This window comes from Pimephales promelas, chromosome 15 (assembly GCF_988280905.1).
Source record: "Pimephales promelas chromosome 15, fPimPro1.hap1.1, whole genome shotgun sequence".
Classification (NCBI taxonomy): Eukaryota; Metazoa; Chordata; class Actinopteri; order Cypriniformes; family Leuciscidae; genus Pimephales; species Pimephales promelas.
The window spans coordinates 22,766,878-22,782,587 of NC_142783.1; the positions used below are offsets into that span (position 1 = coordinate 22,766,878).

General features: G+C 36.8%; 1 protein-coding gene across 2 annotated transcripts in view; it reads left to right on the top strand.

The window, feature by feature from the left end:
- The window catches only part of grid1a (glutamate receptor, ionotropic, delta 1a), a 244,597-nt gene that overhangs the window by 146,406 nt on the left and 82,481 nt on the right, over positions 1-15,710 (top strand). For both annotated transcript variants that reach the window (XM_089120381.1, XM_039693055.2), the window contains exon 3: positions 5,618-5,902. In XM_089120381.1, the coding sequence (XP_088976507.1) occupies positions 5,618-5,902 (285 nt within the window). The remainder of the gene's footprint in view (positions 1-5,617; positions 5,903-15,710) is intronic.

Consider the following 15,710-nt stretch of genomic DNA (forward strand, 5'->3'; position numbering starts at 1 on the left):
TAAATTAAATAATGTATTAAATCATTGAACGTGACATCAATACATAATAATACAGTGTATTTACTTCCTAGTAAAAAGGACCCCCCATAGATTTGTGATTCATAATACACTTTGTTTAAAAAATAATTATAATAATAAAATAATTAAAAGCCCTCAGAGGGGGTTTATAACACAAGCCCAGTGAATGAAGATTGTAAGTTCAAAGAGAACTTTTAAACAACTGGTTGTTAAGTTACGTGATTTTATGAAGGAATTTGCCTGATCCACCAGTATTAACTAACCTGGACCAGCATAGATGTATTATATTCTGATTTGCCATAAAACCACAGTGGCTGTCGAATGATGTTTTTGTAATGTGCGATCAGGACATTCTGCAGTTTTCACAAGGACAGCCAATGTTGTTTAGCCACTTCTGAAACACTGTTGTGCTTTGTTCTTCTGGGACACGGTAGCTTCTCTACCATTGATTTCTAGAGAGCAGAGCTCAAGTGGAAGAGATTAGGCTTCTGTCCTGTTATTTCCACTGTAAGGTGTACTGGGATTTCAGAGGAGTCACACGGATTAAGAATCTCGCCTAAGTGTCTCGTCTAATTCTTGAGGCTTTCCTCCCAGGACAGTACTTTGAGATCTGTGGTATTGAAGCATTTTTGTTAGGATTTTCTCTTTAGAAATTTTTTACCTTTGACAGAAGTAAAATAAGAACATTTTAAACCTTAAAAAGTAAACTTTTAAAGTATTGTTTGTTTGTTTGGGAATGTTTTTCATTATTTAAAGCTCAATCCAGGCTGTACTGGATTTTTCCTGTTTTTCTGTTTACTAGAAAAGAAAAGAGTCTGGGAACTGGCATCTGTCAATGTAAAATGCCAATAACGTAAAATCTCCGAGACAAGACCCTCGTATTTTCAAGGCTGCTTCCCAGCCTGTTGTAATTCACAGCATCAAACCTGAAATAGCTTTTCTGTGCATAATTACAGATGCTAGACATTATGTATTAATGAAGGACACAGAACAGGGTGGGACAATATGAATAACTCACTTCGACAAAGTCAGGAAGGACTTAGTCCCGGGCTGTCTGCTCGATAGAGACTCTCTTTTCATCCTCTATCTCCCTGTTGACACTGGGGTTTAGTATGAAGAGGAGAAGAGGAGTGGTGGGAAAGATGTGTGGGGTGTGGATGATGGAGAATAATGCAGTGAATCAGCTCTTCCTTTCTCTCTGTCTCCTCCCCACTTGCACCTTCTTTTCATCCTTAACCTCTATTGTACAGAAAAGAGTTTTGCTTCCATTCATCCATGGAAGTAAATGGGAATTCAGGTCAAGACCTGTGGAAAATTACAGACAAATTACAGCGGGGGGAAACAGAAATACTCTTCTATGAATTACTGTTATAATAATAATAATAATAACATTCACGCTTTCAGTACAGTAATGCTACTTCCGACGATCTTACTGTTACACTGAAATAGTTCAGTCTAGTTCACTAACCGTGTTCGTTATCATATTATACATTCACCTATGTTTACATTGCTGATTGTGAAAAGATACATGAATAGTTAGTGAAATGTCTTTTGCTAGATAACACCACAAATGTAATGTTATCATGGTTCGAGCTTGGAGTATTAGTTCAACGTCAAGCTGATAAAAGTAGCCTATTATTGTAACATTGCAGTGAGAGTTTACATGAGTTTCCAGCATGTTGTGTGATGCTTTCTCCGGTGTGTTAAAAGTCTCAGTGTGGCGGTGTACCGTGTCCGTAAGTGCTCACTTTTGTGTTCGAGCAACGCGCAAGAGCAGGAGCGCTTTTGTAAAAATTGGTTGCAATCTAAAACATCACCGATAGAGGCCGCTAAAAAGTACATATAGCACCTTTAAATTAATTCCCAACTTAAAAGGTGAAACTTATATAATATAGACTCATAACATGCAAAGTGACATATTTCAAGCCTTTATTTGTTATAATTTTTATGATTATGGCTTACAGCTATGAAACCCTTTTCACAACATTCTAAATTTGAATTTGGGGTTTTCATAAATAACTTCTACTGAGAAAAAAGAAACATGTCTTGAGGGCTTTTTCTTGCTTTTTTAGACGCTAAAACACATTTACCCAGAACTGCGCTGCCTCTCCCCTGTTTTTCAATGTAAACAAACAAATACATCCCAAGGTGTTTTTTTTTTCTTTTTTTTTTGTGCAGCGTCTTTCACTGTTCTATCACAGTGCTCAAGTCAAGTTTTATATTGATTAAGTTTGATTTTTCCAAATCTGCACATTTATGATTTAATGTTTATTTTTAGGACAAGAATGCTAATTATAGGCTTTTGCATTATGTACAGATGGAGGATCGTTTTCCTTCTGATAGTACAGAGCACTGAATGACTTTGATGATGCCAATTCCAACAGGATTATGGGATTTTGTAAGGGTTGATGTTTGTGGTCTGGTAATCTTTTAAGCTTATCCAGTGGACATGCCACCTTACACACATACGGTTCATACACACACTCCTACACAAACTGAATACACAAACACACTGTTATTTTTCTCAGTCTTGAAGCTCCAATCATAGACTGATGCACTATGCGTAAAGGCCACGACTTCCTTATCAAACCACAAACAGCACCCTGCTAGGCTGAAGCCCGTCCTCAACACCTTCAGTGTCTATTTCTATGCTCACAAAGACCAATGAAAACATCTGTCAGTTAGTGTGAAATCATCCTGGCAGCAAGACTTATGTAATTTCTGGTAAGAGAATCACCAACCGTCTCTATTGCCGTATCGTAAATGTTACGACACGGGGGCTTTTCAAATCAATGACACGGAGACTCTGCAGGTGTGATGTGAGCTTGTGGATTAATCAATTTCATTTGGTCATGTGTCAATGCATGATTGTAAATTATTCCTGCGTTCAGCTCTCATTTATTCCTTCAGATAATTTTTTTAAATCCTGTTTGGTGATAAAAGCCTCTAATCTGCATGAAAAATACATTCTTAAATGCATTATATCAATGATGCAGAGACGTACAGATTAAAATTCCAAAATCAGGGATTACAAAGGGTGCCGTTCAACCTCTTCGTAAACCGCGATTCTATAATTGAGTATTAGTCCATAATATGCCATAATCTGCATAAAAAGATATGTGTGGATTTAGAGAGAGAGAGGCAGCATTATTATTACACTAAATTTTAATCCAATTCTACTCACACTCTAGTGATGTGTGCTTGTATTGTTCTCTTGCTTCTCTGATCGCCTGAGAAGTATGTTGAATGTTGATATCCCTTATATTGTTTCAAACCTTATAACTTCTTTCCTGTGGAATACAAAATGAGATATTTTGCTTAAAAAAAGCGTATAGAGGTTTGGAACGACTTGGGGGTGAGTAAATGATGGCAGACGTTTTTTGGTGAAATATCCCTTTGTTTTGCGATTGTCATCACCATGATGTGTAAGAATGTGTAGATGTAGAATTCATGGACCAATGAACAGTGCTTGCCAGTGGGAATTTCCACATCAGATGGTTTAATGACCATTCTCACATGACTTATAGGTTTCCCGTGGCATGTTTTGCTGTGCCCTGCAGGTTGTGGACGTTTCTTGCTCTGAAGTTTGGGGATGTTGTCTGATTGATTGGTGGAGTTTCTGCATTGTCTAACAGCTCTATTTTGATGGCATTACATAGCATTACATATCTTAACAATCTTTTTTTTCTTTTTTCTTATTCTTTCTAACCCTATCAGTCTTTTCATCTTTTCGCTGGATTTTTCCAAAGATATGGTGTTCTATGATGTGAATCAGCAAATGGTTTTATCTATCAGGCTTGTCACACCTATATTTATCCATAGCACTATTATACACACATACATTTTAAAGATAACAAAAAAAATGCTATTTGCATAGTTATGGAGAGATACGAATCTCATATCTAATGAACAGATAAATTTATCTGTAATATCTGAGTCTGTTTACTTTTCATAGCATTATTCTTTGTACTTTTCCATGTCAGCTTAGATAAATTTTGTGTTAAAGAACAGTATGTGTCATGTTCGGGTCCTAAACTATAGCATTTAATATTTACTGTGTACTGTCTAAGATTTGAGAATGGCTTACAATTTTCCTCTCTGGTGTTTAATTTTTTTACCATAAATAAAAATTTTCATAACTTGCATAACAAGTGTCTTTTCGCCTCTGTTTGTTGGAGTTTTTCAGTTCACACAAGTTCATTATTTCTAAAGGCTTTTTTTTTTTTACTCAAGAAATGTTTGGGATGAAATTTTATGTTGAAAAGGGATTTTCGATTGTGTTCAACAGCCTATATGTAAAGCCTATTATAGAACTGTAAGTGATTTAGGGTATTGTGTATTCAGTTAAGGTGGATCCATTCATTACAATGTAAATTGTGTTTGTTCAGGTGTTTACTGAGTGTTTTCTCTGGTAGCTTTGTACAAAATGATTTGCTCAGCTTCTTAGAAAAAAGTAATTAGTTTCTTTGTTGAAAAAAAAGTAATTGTGTTTCCTTTAATTATCATTGGGATTTGTAATCCATTGATTTACCTACGTCTTTAAGAACCTTTGCGATCAGCCAATATGAATCCAGGCTTTTATTTAAAGAAACTACCACACAGCCTCTCTGGGGACAAGTGGACAAACAGTTATTGTGTGAAAGTTACAGAAACTAACAGGTTTTATTTCTCACTTTTGAGAATAATTCCACCACCATTAGCTGTTCTCCATACAGTCAGCTCAGTGATATGTAAATGCTGTTTTTGTTTTATTAATAATTGATTTTCCAGCTCCTGCATTTGTAAAACTTTTTTGTGCAGTCACAAGACAAAATACCCCCCCCCCGCCCCTTTGAGATATGATAAAAGATTTATTACAATGCAAATAAATACAACAAAGTACTCTAACTACGTTTTCTTTGTTTAAATATGAAAGAGAAATATGAAACAAACTTATAAATGAAGAATGAAGTCTAATGTTCTGTGACACATATTATACCTCTTTCCCAAGATGCATTTGTGCATAAATGCAATGATTTTTTTTGCTTGTTGTACAATATACTGTAGGAAACAATGCTCCAGTTTGCAAAGGGAATATTACTACCATTTTTCTATGCCACAATGCTCTTTTTAAGTTGGCACATTGTCAGATACACACCCTGGAACAGGTTTGGATTAGAAAGCCGCTTTTTATCATTGTAAAAAAAACAAAAAAAAACAAGGGTAACTAAATGTATGCTTCCTAGCCTGCGGCTCTCAGATGGTAACATCTATAAAATGTCATATGTCATAAATTATTTATGTCCACTTTAACTAGATTTCCTTGAGAAATTGTTCCACTGATGTTCAACAGAGGCAATAAATTTGCAGCATATGGCAATACACTAAAGAGAATTAAATTTTGCCCTATGAAATCTGGGCACATTATCCCACCTGTTCTCCATGGGATCGCCCTGACATTTCCTGCATTAATTGCCACTGGTTGATGGAAATGGACCATAAGTTCCATAATGGACAATGTGCTTAACTGTTGTAAAGTAGTGCCTGTGACTACTAAACTCTCTAATTTTCTAACCTCACTGTATCCCTGTTTTTTGTTTCTCTCTCTTTTATTCTCTAGCCTGTGAGCTCATGAATCAGGGGATACTGGCATTGGTGTCATCGACGGGATGTGCGGCAGCCAACGCGCTACAATCTCTGACGGACGCCATGCACATTCCTCACCTGTTCATTCAAAGGAACGGAGATGGCACACCCCGCGCTGAGTGCCAACTCAATCCCAGCCCCGACGGAGAACGCTACACGCTGGCCGCACGCCCTCCTGTGCGTCTAAATGATGTGATGATCACGCTCGTCTCTGAACTGCGCTGGCACAAGTTCATTGTTTTCTATGATAGCGAGTACGGTGAGTAACGGTGAACCTTTGTGGCACCCATTTCCATTTGGGAGCCTCCAGTTAATGATAGAAGGGCGGGAGGTTAATGATAGAAGGGCAGGGGTCACACTGACATGAAGGGAGACAGTTGTTCTGTGACATATCAGCTGCAATTCACAATTCATCATGATAGTTTGGTGCATAGCAAGTTCAGAGAACTTTTCAAAGCAAAAAAATTGATGTACAATGCTTCAAAAATCCTTCATAGCACAAAGACATTGGGTCTGAAGTTAAAATTTGATGAGAGCAGTTGGACTCTAGCAGTTGTTAACTAGCTTCAGCATTGTAGTGTTTTGAAAACCATGAAACTGTCAAGGTATATAAAACATGGACTAGGTTAACCTTCTGATTTCTTCATTGAGCCAGTGATGTTCAGCTCTATGGGAATAAAAGTTTAGCCGTCCAACCAGAATTGTCTCTATGTCGGACCTCTTTAACAAAAAAACGAAATGTAATCAAGCCCAAGAATGAGGATCGCTCTTAACCATTTACCCTAACAGTACCACTGTATTTTTGATCAAATACATGCAGCCTTGGTGAGCATAAGAGATTTATTTTAAAAACTAGTAAAACTCCTCTCGGGAGACACCCACTTGTAACTCGTTTCCTTCGTGGCACTTTGAGGCTGAGGCCAGCAGCACCGTTCGAGCCCATTGAAGAAGTTTCTGAGAAATTCATCACTCTAAAAACTATATTTCTTCTTGCTATCTCTTCATTAAAAAGAATAGGAGATATTGAAGCTCTATCAGAGCCTGCTCAGGGCTAACCACTGTGGGCAGAACCCCTCTGAAGCGAGGCGGGCGTGATCTGAACTGAATCGCGTACCCAATCTCGATAGTCTGCAGGAACCATTGAAATACATTTGGAAGGCTTTTCCACTCTGCCAAAAATTCTACTAAGGGTACCAGTGGAAGAAACCGCAGAGCGTGCTTCCGAACCGGGGCTGAGACACTGGATCTAACAGGTAAAGGCAGAGATAAGGCAGAGCCCGTCTCTAACCCCACTGAAAGATCCATTTGCAATCCCCACGATAAGTGCGGCACTCGGCAGAAGCGGGACTCGAACCATGGGGAGCGCGCACCGAGCACTCTACTCAAAGAGCGCTCGGCGGGAGCGGAGCGTCCATAAAGGCAGACGCTCGCAATACTTGCAATCAGCCCCCTCAAGAGCTGACTGGGCATACTGCACTCCCAAACAAACAATGTGTGTATCCCTGCCCGTTAGATAGCATGAGCAGGGAGGAACACACTTCTTAAATGCTGTTCACTCGCCATAGTCTCTCATGCAAAATTGTTTGTGGTGTAAAATGTGATAACTCCTGCCTAGCAAATACTAAGGACAGACACAGTGTCTGTCAGATTCACATATAGCGCTTTCTGAAGGCACAGAAGATGTTGCGCTTGTATTTTCGGGGTGCTTTATAGTTTCGTGGTCGATGACCTCATCCGCCTATGACGTTTCTTCTCTCCATTGGACTGATTCCATACGTGCTTCATGACGCACAACGCAGGGTGCTCCCGCAGCGTTTTCACGCAGCTTGAAGTTCCCTGTTCCCTGGAACAGATAGGAAACATTTTAATTCAAACCAGCAAATAAACATTGGAAATATTAATATTTGTATTAATTAATATTGTCATGTCAGAAAGGTGGTATATACTGTGTATATACTGTATATATATATATGAACCATGATTTCACCCTTCTAACTAATTTCTGATTGGGTAAACTAAGGGTAATGCAACCTACCTTTTGTTACAACACTTCCTAGCCTCAAACCTGGTTTTGTGCCTGAATCCTTAGCACAAAACACATTAGCTGATGATTGTTCTTTAGCATTTTTTAGTCCTACAGTGTCTGGCTGTAAAATGTATTTATGGATTTCAGTGTCTCCAGTACTATAGACCTATAAGCAATGCTGTAGCATTTGCAGTTTACATTAATATGGTCTTTAGTTCTGCAGCTTTAACTGTAAGTTTGTTGTACTATTGTGATGTCAATCTGTGTCCCCCTGTCTTTTCATGTTTAGCAGTTCCCTGTCATGTTTTTTAGTCACCCCAGGTGTTTCAGATCAGCCATGCCCACTAGTTATCTTGTTTGGCCTTGTATTTAATCCCTGTGTTTTAGTCCAGTCTTAGTGTGAGTTCTGGGGCCTGTTTCAGAAAGTAGGTTAAGTGAAAACTCTGAGTATGTTAACCCTGAAATGAGGGAAACTCTGGGTTTTCCGTTTCAGAAAGGGAGGTAAGTTAAACCTGAGACAGCAGAGTAAAGCCCATTTCTGAAAGAGAGGTAACTTATACTCAGAGTCAGTTACCATGGTAACTTACTCCGTGAACCTAACCTGGTCGGGAGCAGGTTTTCCTTTTTTAAAGAGGAAGTGCTGTTAAACACCAACAATAATACTAAAATGTATTTACACATTCTTTAAGGAATATATTGTTTGTCCATGGTTTAATTGACTAAATCTGTTTTGTAGCACTTTGCCAAAAAATAAAAGGATTTAAAACGTTTGCTAAACTTTTATTTGATTACCACCGTTTTTGATAATATATTTCTATTAAATCATTAAAAAAATTGGAATAAAAAACATTTAATAGAACTCACTTATTTTTCAAACATAATTTAATAAGTTATTAATGATAAAAAATAAGATGTTAATCTTATTCATAATCAATTATTGAAGTTAGTTGATATGTTTTATTGAACAAATGTTTAATTTATTTAACTGTCATTTTAACTGATGATAATAATAACCGTAATTTAAGAAAGCAGTTTATATATTTAATAATTGTTTAATACCATAAACCGTGATATTTTCTGAGATGTTTCTCAACTCTCCCCACATGGGGGAGTCCCCCACCCCACCCCCACAAGTTACTCAGCAACTTTTACTCATGTTTTAAATTAACTACTTTTTACTTGAGTGGATTTTTAGACTGGTATTTTTACTTTAACTTAGGTAAAATTTTATCAAAGTAATAGTAGCCTACTTTAGGTTGAATAACAGTAAGTTTACTATATTATAACAGTAAGTTACTCTAAAATAGTTATGAATTATTAACTGACATCTTCAACGGTGTAGTTAGATTAATGTAATAATCAGGCTACTATCTCTAGAAAGTATTGGTCTACATATTACTAATTGCTAAATCTCAACCTCAACCACTTGATAAATACAAAATTATTATTTAAATTAATCTGAAAATTATTCAGAGCCCCTATCAGAAATAATGCTATGTGATCAAAAAGTTGAAATTGTTAAGACTTTTAAGTATCTGGGAACTATGATTGACTGTAAACTGAATTTCTCTGACAATATCATTCTGATTTGTAAGAAAGCAAATCAAAGGTTATACCTGTTAAGGAAGCTGAGAGAATTTTCTGTAAGTCAGGATGTTCTGCAAAGAGTATATACAAGTTTGATCGAGAGTGTCATAGGGTATAATATAACTGTGTGGTTTGGACGAGCTGGAAACTGCACTTTTAATTCTTTCAAATTCACAATATACAATTGCATGAATTATTCTTGAATTGATCAAAGTGTGTAGAGGGAGAAGGTTACATAAAAAATATACCTTTTAAAAATGTATGTTAAATCCACTATTGTTTTATACTTAATTGGTTTATGTAGTGGCCTATTTAATGTAATTGCATCATATTTTATTTTAAATTACAGAAGAATTAAGAGTAATCCCTTTAATTAAATTACAATATTTAGATTACTTGGTAATAATTAAAAACACCTCTTTTTGTCTGGCGCTGTTGCCATGGTGACTCATAATATCTGTGCTCCATTGATAATAGCTTTTTATAGTTGTGGTGCAAGCGCTTAACTCAGAGTCAGTCAACTCAGAGTTGATTGAACTAACTCATTTCAGCTGTTCTGTAACCGAAAACTCAGAGTTTCCCATCTCAGGGTAAGTCAACTCTGAGTTCAAGCTTTAACTCAGAGTTGGTTGAACCTCCTTATTGAAACGGGCCCCTGGTGTTGTTCCTGTTGATGTTGGTTGTACTGTTCTTGAGTCTTTTTCCTGTTTTGAGTCTTTGTATTGTTTAAGTTTATTGAATAAAGTGTGCTGCATGTGGATCCTGTTTCCTCGTTTCTACCGCATCGTGGCAAGTACATTGTATGGTCTTATGTGGAGTATATTGTTTCCTGAAAACAACACAATAAACACAAAAAGGGGTTGTTGCAGAAGGTCAAACATAAAGCTCCCTCATAAAAATTCTTTTGTATTTACTATTGACACCAATTAACACTTAAACTGTAACAGTCTCCTCTGCAGTGCTGCAGACTCTAAAATTTGTATGAATTTTAACAAAGAGTTCTTTGGTTTATTTACAGTAGCTTGCATTTTAAAGAGATAGTTCACCCAAAATTGAAATATACTCACCCTTCATTTTTTTCCCAAACCTGTGACGATGTGACAATCCCAAACTTGAGGATCAAACACACGTTTAACATGACATGCACGCTATAGCTTCATAAGAAAAAAATAACAATGTTTGATTTGTGAATGAATCAGTCCTTTGAGAACTGAAAGATTTGTTCATGGTCTGATGTGGTGCTCTAATTCAACTCACTCAATGACCAGTCTATAACAGCTTGCTGGAAGGGAAGATTATCAGTGAAAAACAACTTGGTTTATTCCTCACAAGGCTGTCATTGTGCGTTATAATACTTGGAATATAGCTCACAAATGAGATGGACTACTTGTACGGTGTTTTTTGAAGCTTGTTATTGTGTGGACAAACAAATGATGACAGAATCATTTTTGAGTGAACTATAACCAGCATGCAGGCCAAATCTCCTTTTGTTCCCATCTCATCTTCTTAAAATCCCCATTATCCCATAAGCAAGTCTCTGTAGCCCATAGCTCTTTCTTTGCTTTGGGGTTTGGTGGTTAGATGTGCTAACAGAATGCATCACGGATTCGAAAAGGTCTTGATGAAAAACATCTCACAACCACTATAGGTCATTTGGATCCCCCCAGTCAGAGCTCCCTTGTGGTCCACATCTACAGTATTTCAGAGCTAAACTGCTCTTTAAATAGCTCAGCATATATGCTAGGGCTATAACTGCTACTGAATTCGGCTTCAGGCAGGTTCAGACAGGGGGCTAAGATGAGTCAGACCGCCAAGCACCCTGGAGCAGGTAACATCCTTCAAACCATATCGCAGAGGTCAGAGGAAAAGCCCCAATCAAGACGTATAACATGATTGATCGTGGTGCAGAGCTCTTAGCGCTGAACATGACACCCTCCAGTCACTCTGGATGTGAAATACTAGACGCATTGATAACTGGCTTCTTGGCAAGGGCATAGGTTGGTAGGGACATGATGTTGTTCATTTGTTTGGTTTCACTTCATTTTAATGGTCCCTTTTACACATTCTGTTGTGTATAAGTAACATTAGCTCTCATTAGAGTGTTTGTAGAGTATTAGTAGAGTGGTTGGGGTATGGTTAGAATAAGTTGACATGTAGTTGCAAAGTTACTTAAGGGACCATCAAAATAAAGTGTTACCATTTGGGTTTATTTAGAATATTTATCTGTCTGTCTGTCCGTATATCCATCTATCGTTCTATCGATCGTTATATTTTTATCTATCTGTCCATCTGCCTGCCTGTCGTTTAGTTCGTCTATATTTGTTTACTTTTGTACACTTTTGTAATGACAAAAAAATACAATTAAATTGATGTTTCTCTGCATTGTTTTCTGGTGTTTTAGACAATGTGAAGGATAACGTTAAATCGTTGAACCGATTCTCAAGATCTATACTTTCATTATACGGATGAAAACATAACATTCAATGCTCCTATTATAATCGCTCAAAACTGTGATGGCTTGAAAAAACAAATAGGCATAGATTAATCACTTGTCTCACAACTTTTCTTGTTCTATATGTTTTTTTTTTTTTACAAATCTACACCTTTGCCTAATAATTTCATAAAACATGCTAATGTTCTAAAGCTCATTCTAAAAAATAGATACACTGAGAACTGGTATTAGACCAGCAAAAACGCAGTGACATTTGAGGAGCAGTGCGTAAATGATCTGACATTATGAATCTGCTTGAAAATTAGAGAAAAAAAAATGTATCCGAGATCTCAGTCTCAGTTCTGCTCTCGTCACTTCTGTCACACTGACTGGTGCAGGAACACAGGAAGTGCAAATTGAAAACTGCAGACTGTGGGTGTGTTAAAGATATACCCAGAATCTGAAAGCAGGGAAAACTGATCTGAAAGAGTTGTTACTCTGATTCAGGTGGATGAAATACCAGAAAAGTGGCTCAACAGTTTGTGTCTGCATGCACCTTTACTTCATACTTTAATCTATACTCACTGTCACTGATTCCCGCTTTGTATTACAACCTAATTGCTTAAATGTAAATCAAGTGAGAAAACGACAGCATCGGCTTTATAACTAACTCTTAATGCATCTAGGACTCGATCTCAGTTGAGCAAGAAGGTCCTTCTCTCTTACTATCATTTGATTCTCACTTATTTTGTCACTGATTTGCGTCGATTCGTTGCATTATTTATGGTCATCCCCAATGATGGTGGCTAAAGTAAATGTTTTTTTTTTTTAAACAGAGTCCAAATAAAATGGTGCATTGCACAGTCTGTAAAACCACTGCAGCACAACTTCTATGCAGAAGCATCTGAAAAGAAAACATCCCAGGGCTCTCCTACCTCAAAGCGATGTGGCGGCAGCATAAGTATTTGGATTATTACTGTGAAGTTTAACACAGCACTAATACGGTTGTCAGTCTCATATTTTGTGCTTAATACGGTTGCGTTCAGCATTCAGTTTTATATACGAACTGCAGTGGGTCCAAGGCTGTGAGACATACGACCCAAACATACTCTCTGTAATTCGGTTACAAAACATTTAGCGCAGTTGTTGGTTATTTAAAAATATCTAATGGATGAACTCATTTGGACTCATTTATTTAATAACGCACCATCAATCGTTTGGAGTTTTATGAACACCGCCATTTTTGTTACTGTTGCTACAGTTACCGCTATGGTTCATTAGAATGTGGTTGTGACTTCAGTTTTTGATCATACAACTGAATGAACATAATCAAGCAGCTATAATTAATCTCCTGAAGGAACAGGATTTCAGAATTCACAGCTGAAAAATCCCAAGAAGTGACTGTGAACACAGCCATAGTAAACACCTACACTATATAAAATTTATATTTTTTCATAAATAGTACCTTTATTTATAGTAAATAATACTTATTATTTATTGGCAAATTAATAGATTAACCAGATTTTTTTTTATTATTTGATAAAAAATGATAGATTAGATTAATCTATTGAAAAAAAATAATTGTAAGTTCTAGCTCTCTCTGTTTTTGCTCCTCTACTTAATCAACACAGCATAAACCAGGAGCTGATAAATCAATAGCTTATGTATTTATTTTTATACACACACACACACACACAGTTTATTGCTGCATGCTTTTACTCTATAAGCTTGTTTAGTGCTATGAACTATGTTTTTTATCACTAATTATGTCTGTTTAAATAGCATTGCAGAAATTCATCTCATTATTTGCATTGATTTACTCTAGCCAACTTATTTTGGTGCTATTATTTTTAGAAGGACAAGTAAATAGCCTTGAGAGGCCGCTGTGTGAAAAGCTTACAGATTTTTACAGTATTTTAAAGCTTACAGTATTTGAAGTTGATTATTGTTCTCTCAAATTCAAGACAATTCTGTAGTAACCTTTCAGTCAAAATTGATTTAGCCAATTTAATGAATACATTTCAAGATATAATAAAATATGCTTTTTTTTAAATTAATGTTTTGTTGGCCTCAGTCAACTTCTGTGCTTTCTAAGAGCTGCAAGGAAAGGTTTATATTTTCCGTTTACATTTTCACTTGAGCTTGGTTCAACACGGCACGATTATAAACCATTCTCTGCGCTGGAAGCCAAACATGTTGAACCGCGCTGGTAGAATACATGCACTGATGTCGCCATTCAGGATTGTTCGCTTGTCTTTTGCCTTGCTACCAATTTCTCTATGGCTGCCAAGTACACTATTTGAGCGAAGTTAACTGCAAGTTAATAATAAAATTAAAAGAAATATATGATCATCCTCCATAACTCGGCCACTATTTACATCTCATATCAACTTCTATATAGAACCTTAAAAGGTTCTAAAGCGCTACGTATTTGGAACCCCTAAAATGCAATGCATGAATGATCACAAAATTCAAGATATGGGGGTTAAAAATGTAATTAATCAATATCACACGAAGAGTGCCATTTCAGTTTTTATCCTTCAAAAATCAGCATGATTAAAATGGGTTATTAAGTTACTACAACAGTTTAATACACAATAATTTAACTGCAAAATGTTGCAGAATAATGCAATATATGAATGAATAATAGCCTATAAAGAACCTTTGTGCCAAAAGGGTTCTTTCTTGTCATTATCATCATTTTTTTTTTTTTTTTTTTTGCATAAAAGGTCCTTTGCAGTTGAGTAAAGAACCCTATGCTACATATATAGAACCCTTTTTTCTAAGAGTGTACATTTCTAAGAGTTCTATCATCACCCCCGCAGTAGAAAATGAAACCATATCTGTACCGGCTGGACCGGATCAGCACAGAATGGAACGATTAAAGGGTTAGTTCACCCAAAAATGAAAATTAAGACATTAATTACTCACCCCCATGCTGTACCAACCCCGTAAGACCTTCGTTCGTCTTCGGAACACAAATGAAGATATTTTTGATTAAATTTGAGAGCTGTATAACTACCACATTGGCTGCCTAAGGGACTGCCTCTTGACGGCCCAGAAAGTCAATGAAGAAAATGTTTAAATATCCCAAGTGACTACCGTGGCTCAACTATATGTTTATCAAGCGACGCGAATACTTTTTGTGCGAAAAAACAAACAAAAATAACGAGTTTATTCGACTATTTCTTTTCTTCCTTGTAGGCCAGAACGAGACTTCCTTAGATTTCCACGACGCATGCACGAGATTTGCGATCTGCTCACATCAGCTTACACCACTTCAGATCGCAATTCTCGCGCATGCGTCGTGGAAATCTAAGGAAGTCTCGTTCTGGCCTACAAGGAAGAAAAGAAATAGTCGAATAAACTCGTTATTTTTGTTTGTTTTTTCGCACAAAAAGTATTCGCGTCGCTTGATAAACATATAGTTGAGCCACGGTAGTCACTTGGGATATTTAAACATTTTCTTCATTAACTTTCTGGGCCGTCAAGAGGCAGTCCCTTAGGAGCCAATGTGGTAGTTATACAGCTCTCAAATTTAATCAAAAATATCTTCATTTGTGTTCCGAAGATGAACGAAGGTCTTACGGGGTTGGTACAGCATGGGGGTGAGTAATTAATGACTTAATTTTCATTTTTGGGTGAACTAACCCTTTAAGCAATAAGAACGATAATGCCTGTGGTGGAGATTTTTATAGTGGGACTGTCAGTTTCTTGGCAACTGATTCTCTCTTGAGTGTTGTGTTTACAGTATTTTTGTGTACGTCCAGCCTCCATAAAGGGAGTCTATTAAAATGTCTTAATGTTGAGATCTTTTTGTGTTTATTAACAACACGAAGTTGGCCCACAGACCGGTTAAAGTTGGTTTTGCAAGCGAGTTCTCAGTCTAATTGATGTTTTGGATTTCGCTGAGCACTCCCAGAGTTTACGAGTGTCCCTTTTTTAAGCATGCTGCTGAGTAATGTGTCATTTTGTTTTATTCACTAGTGTAGAACTGATAGCATCTTTCATCACCGCACCGCC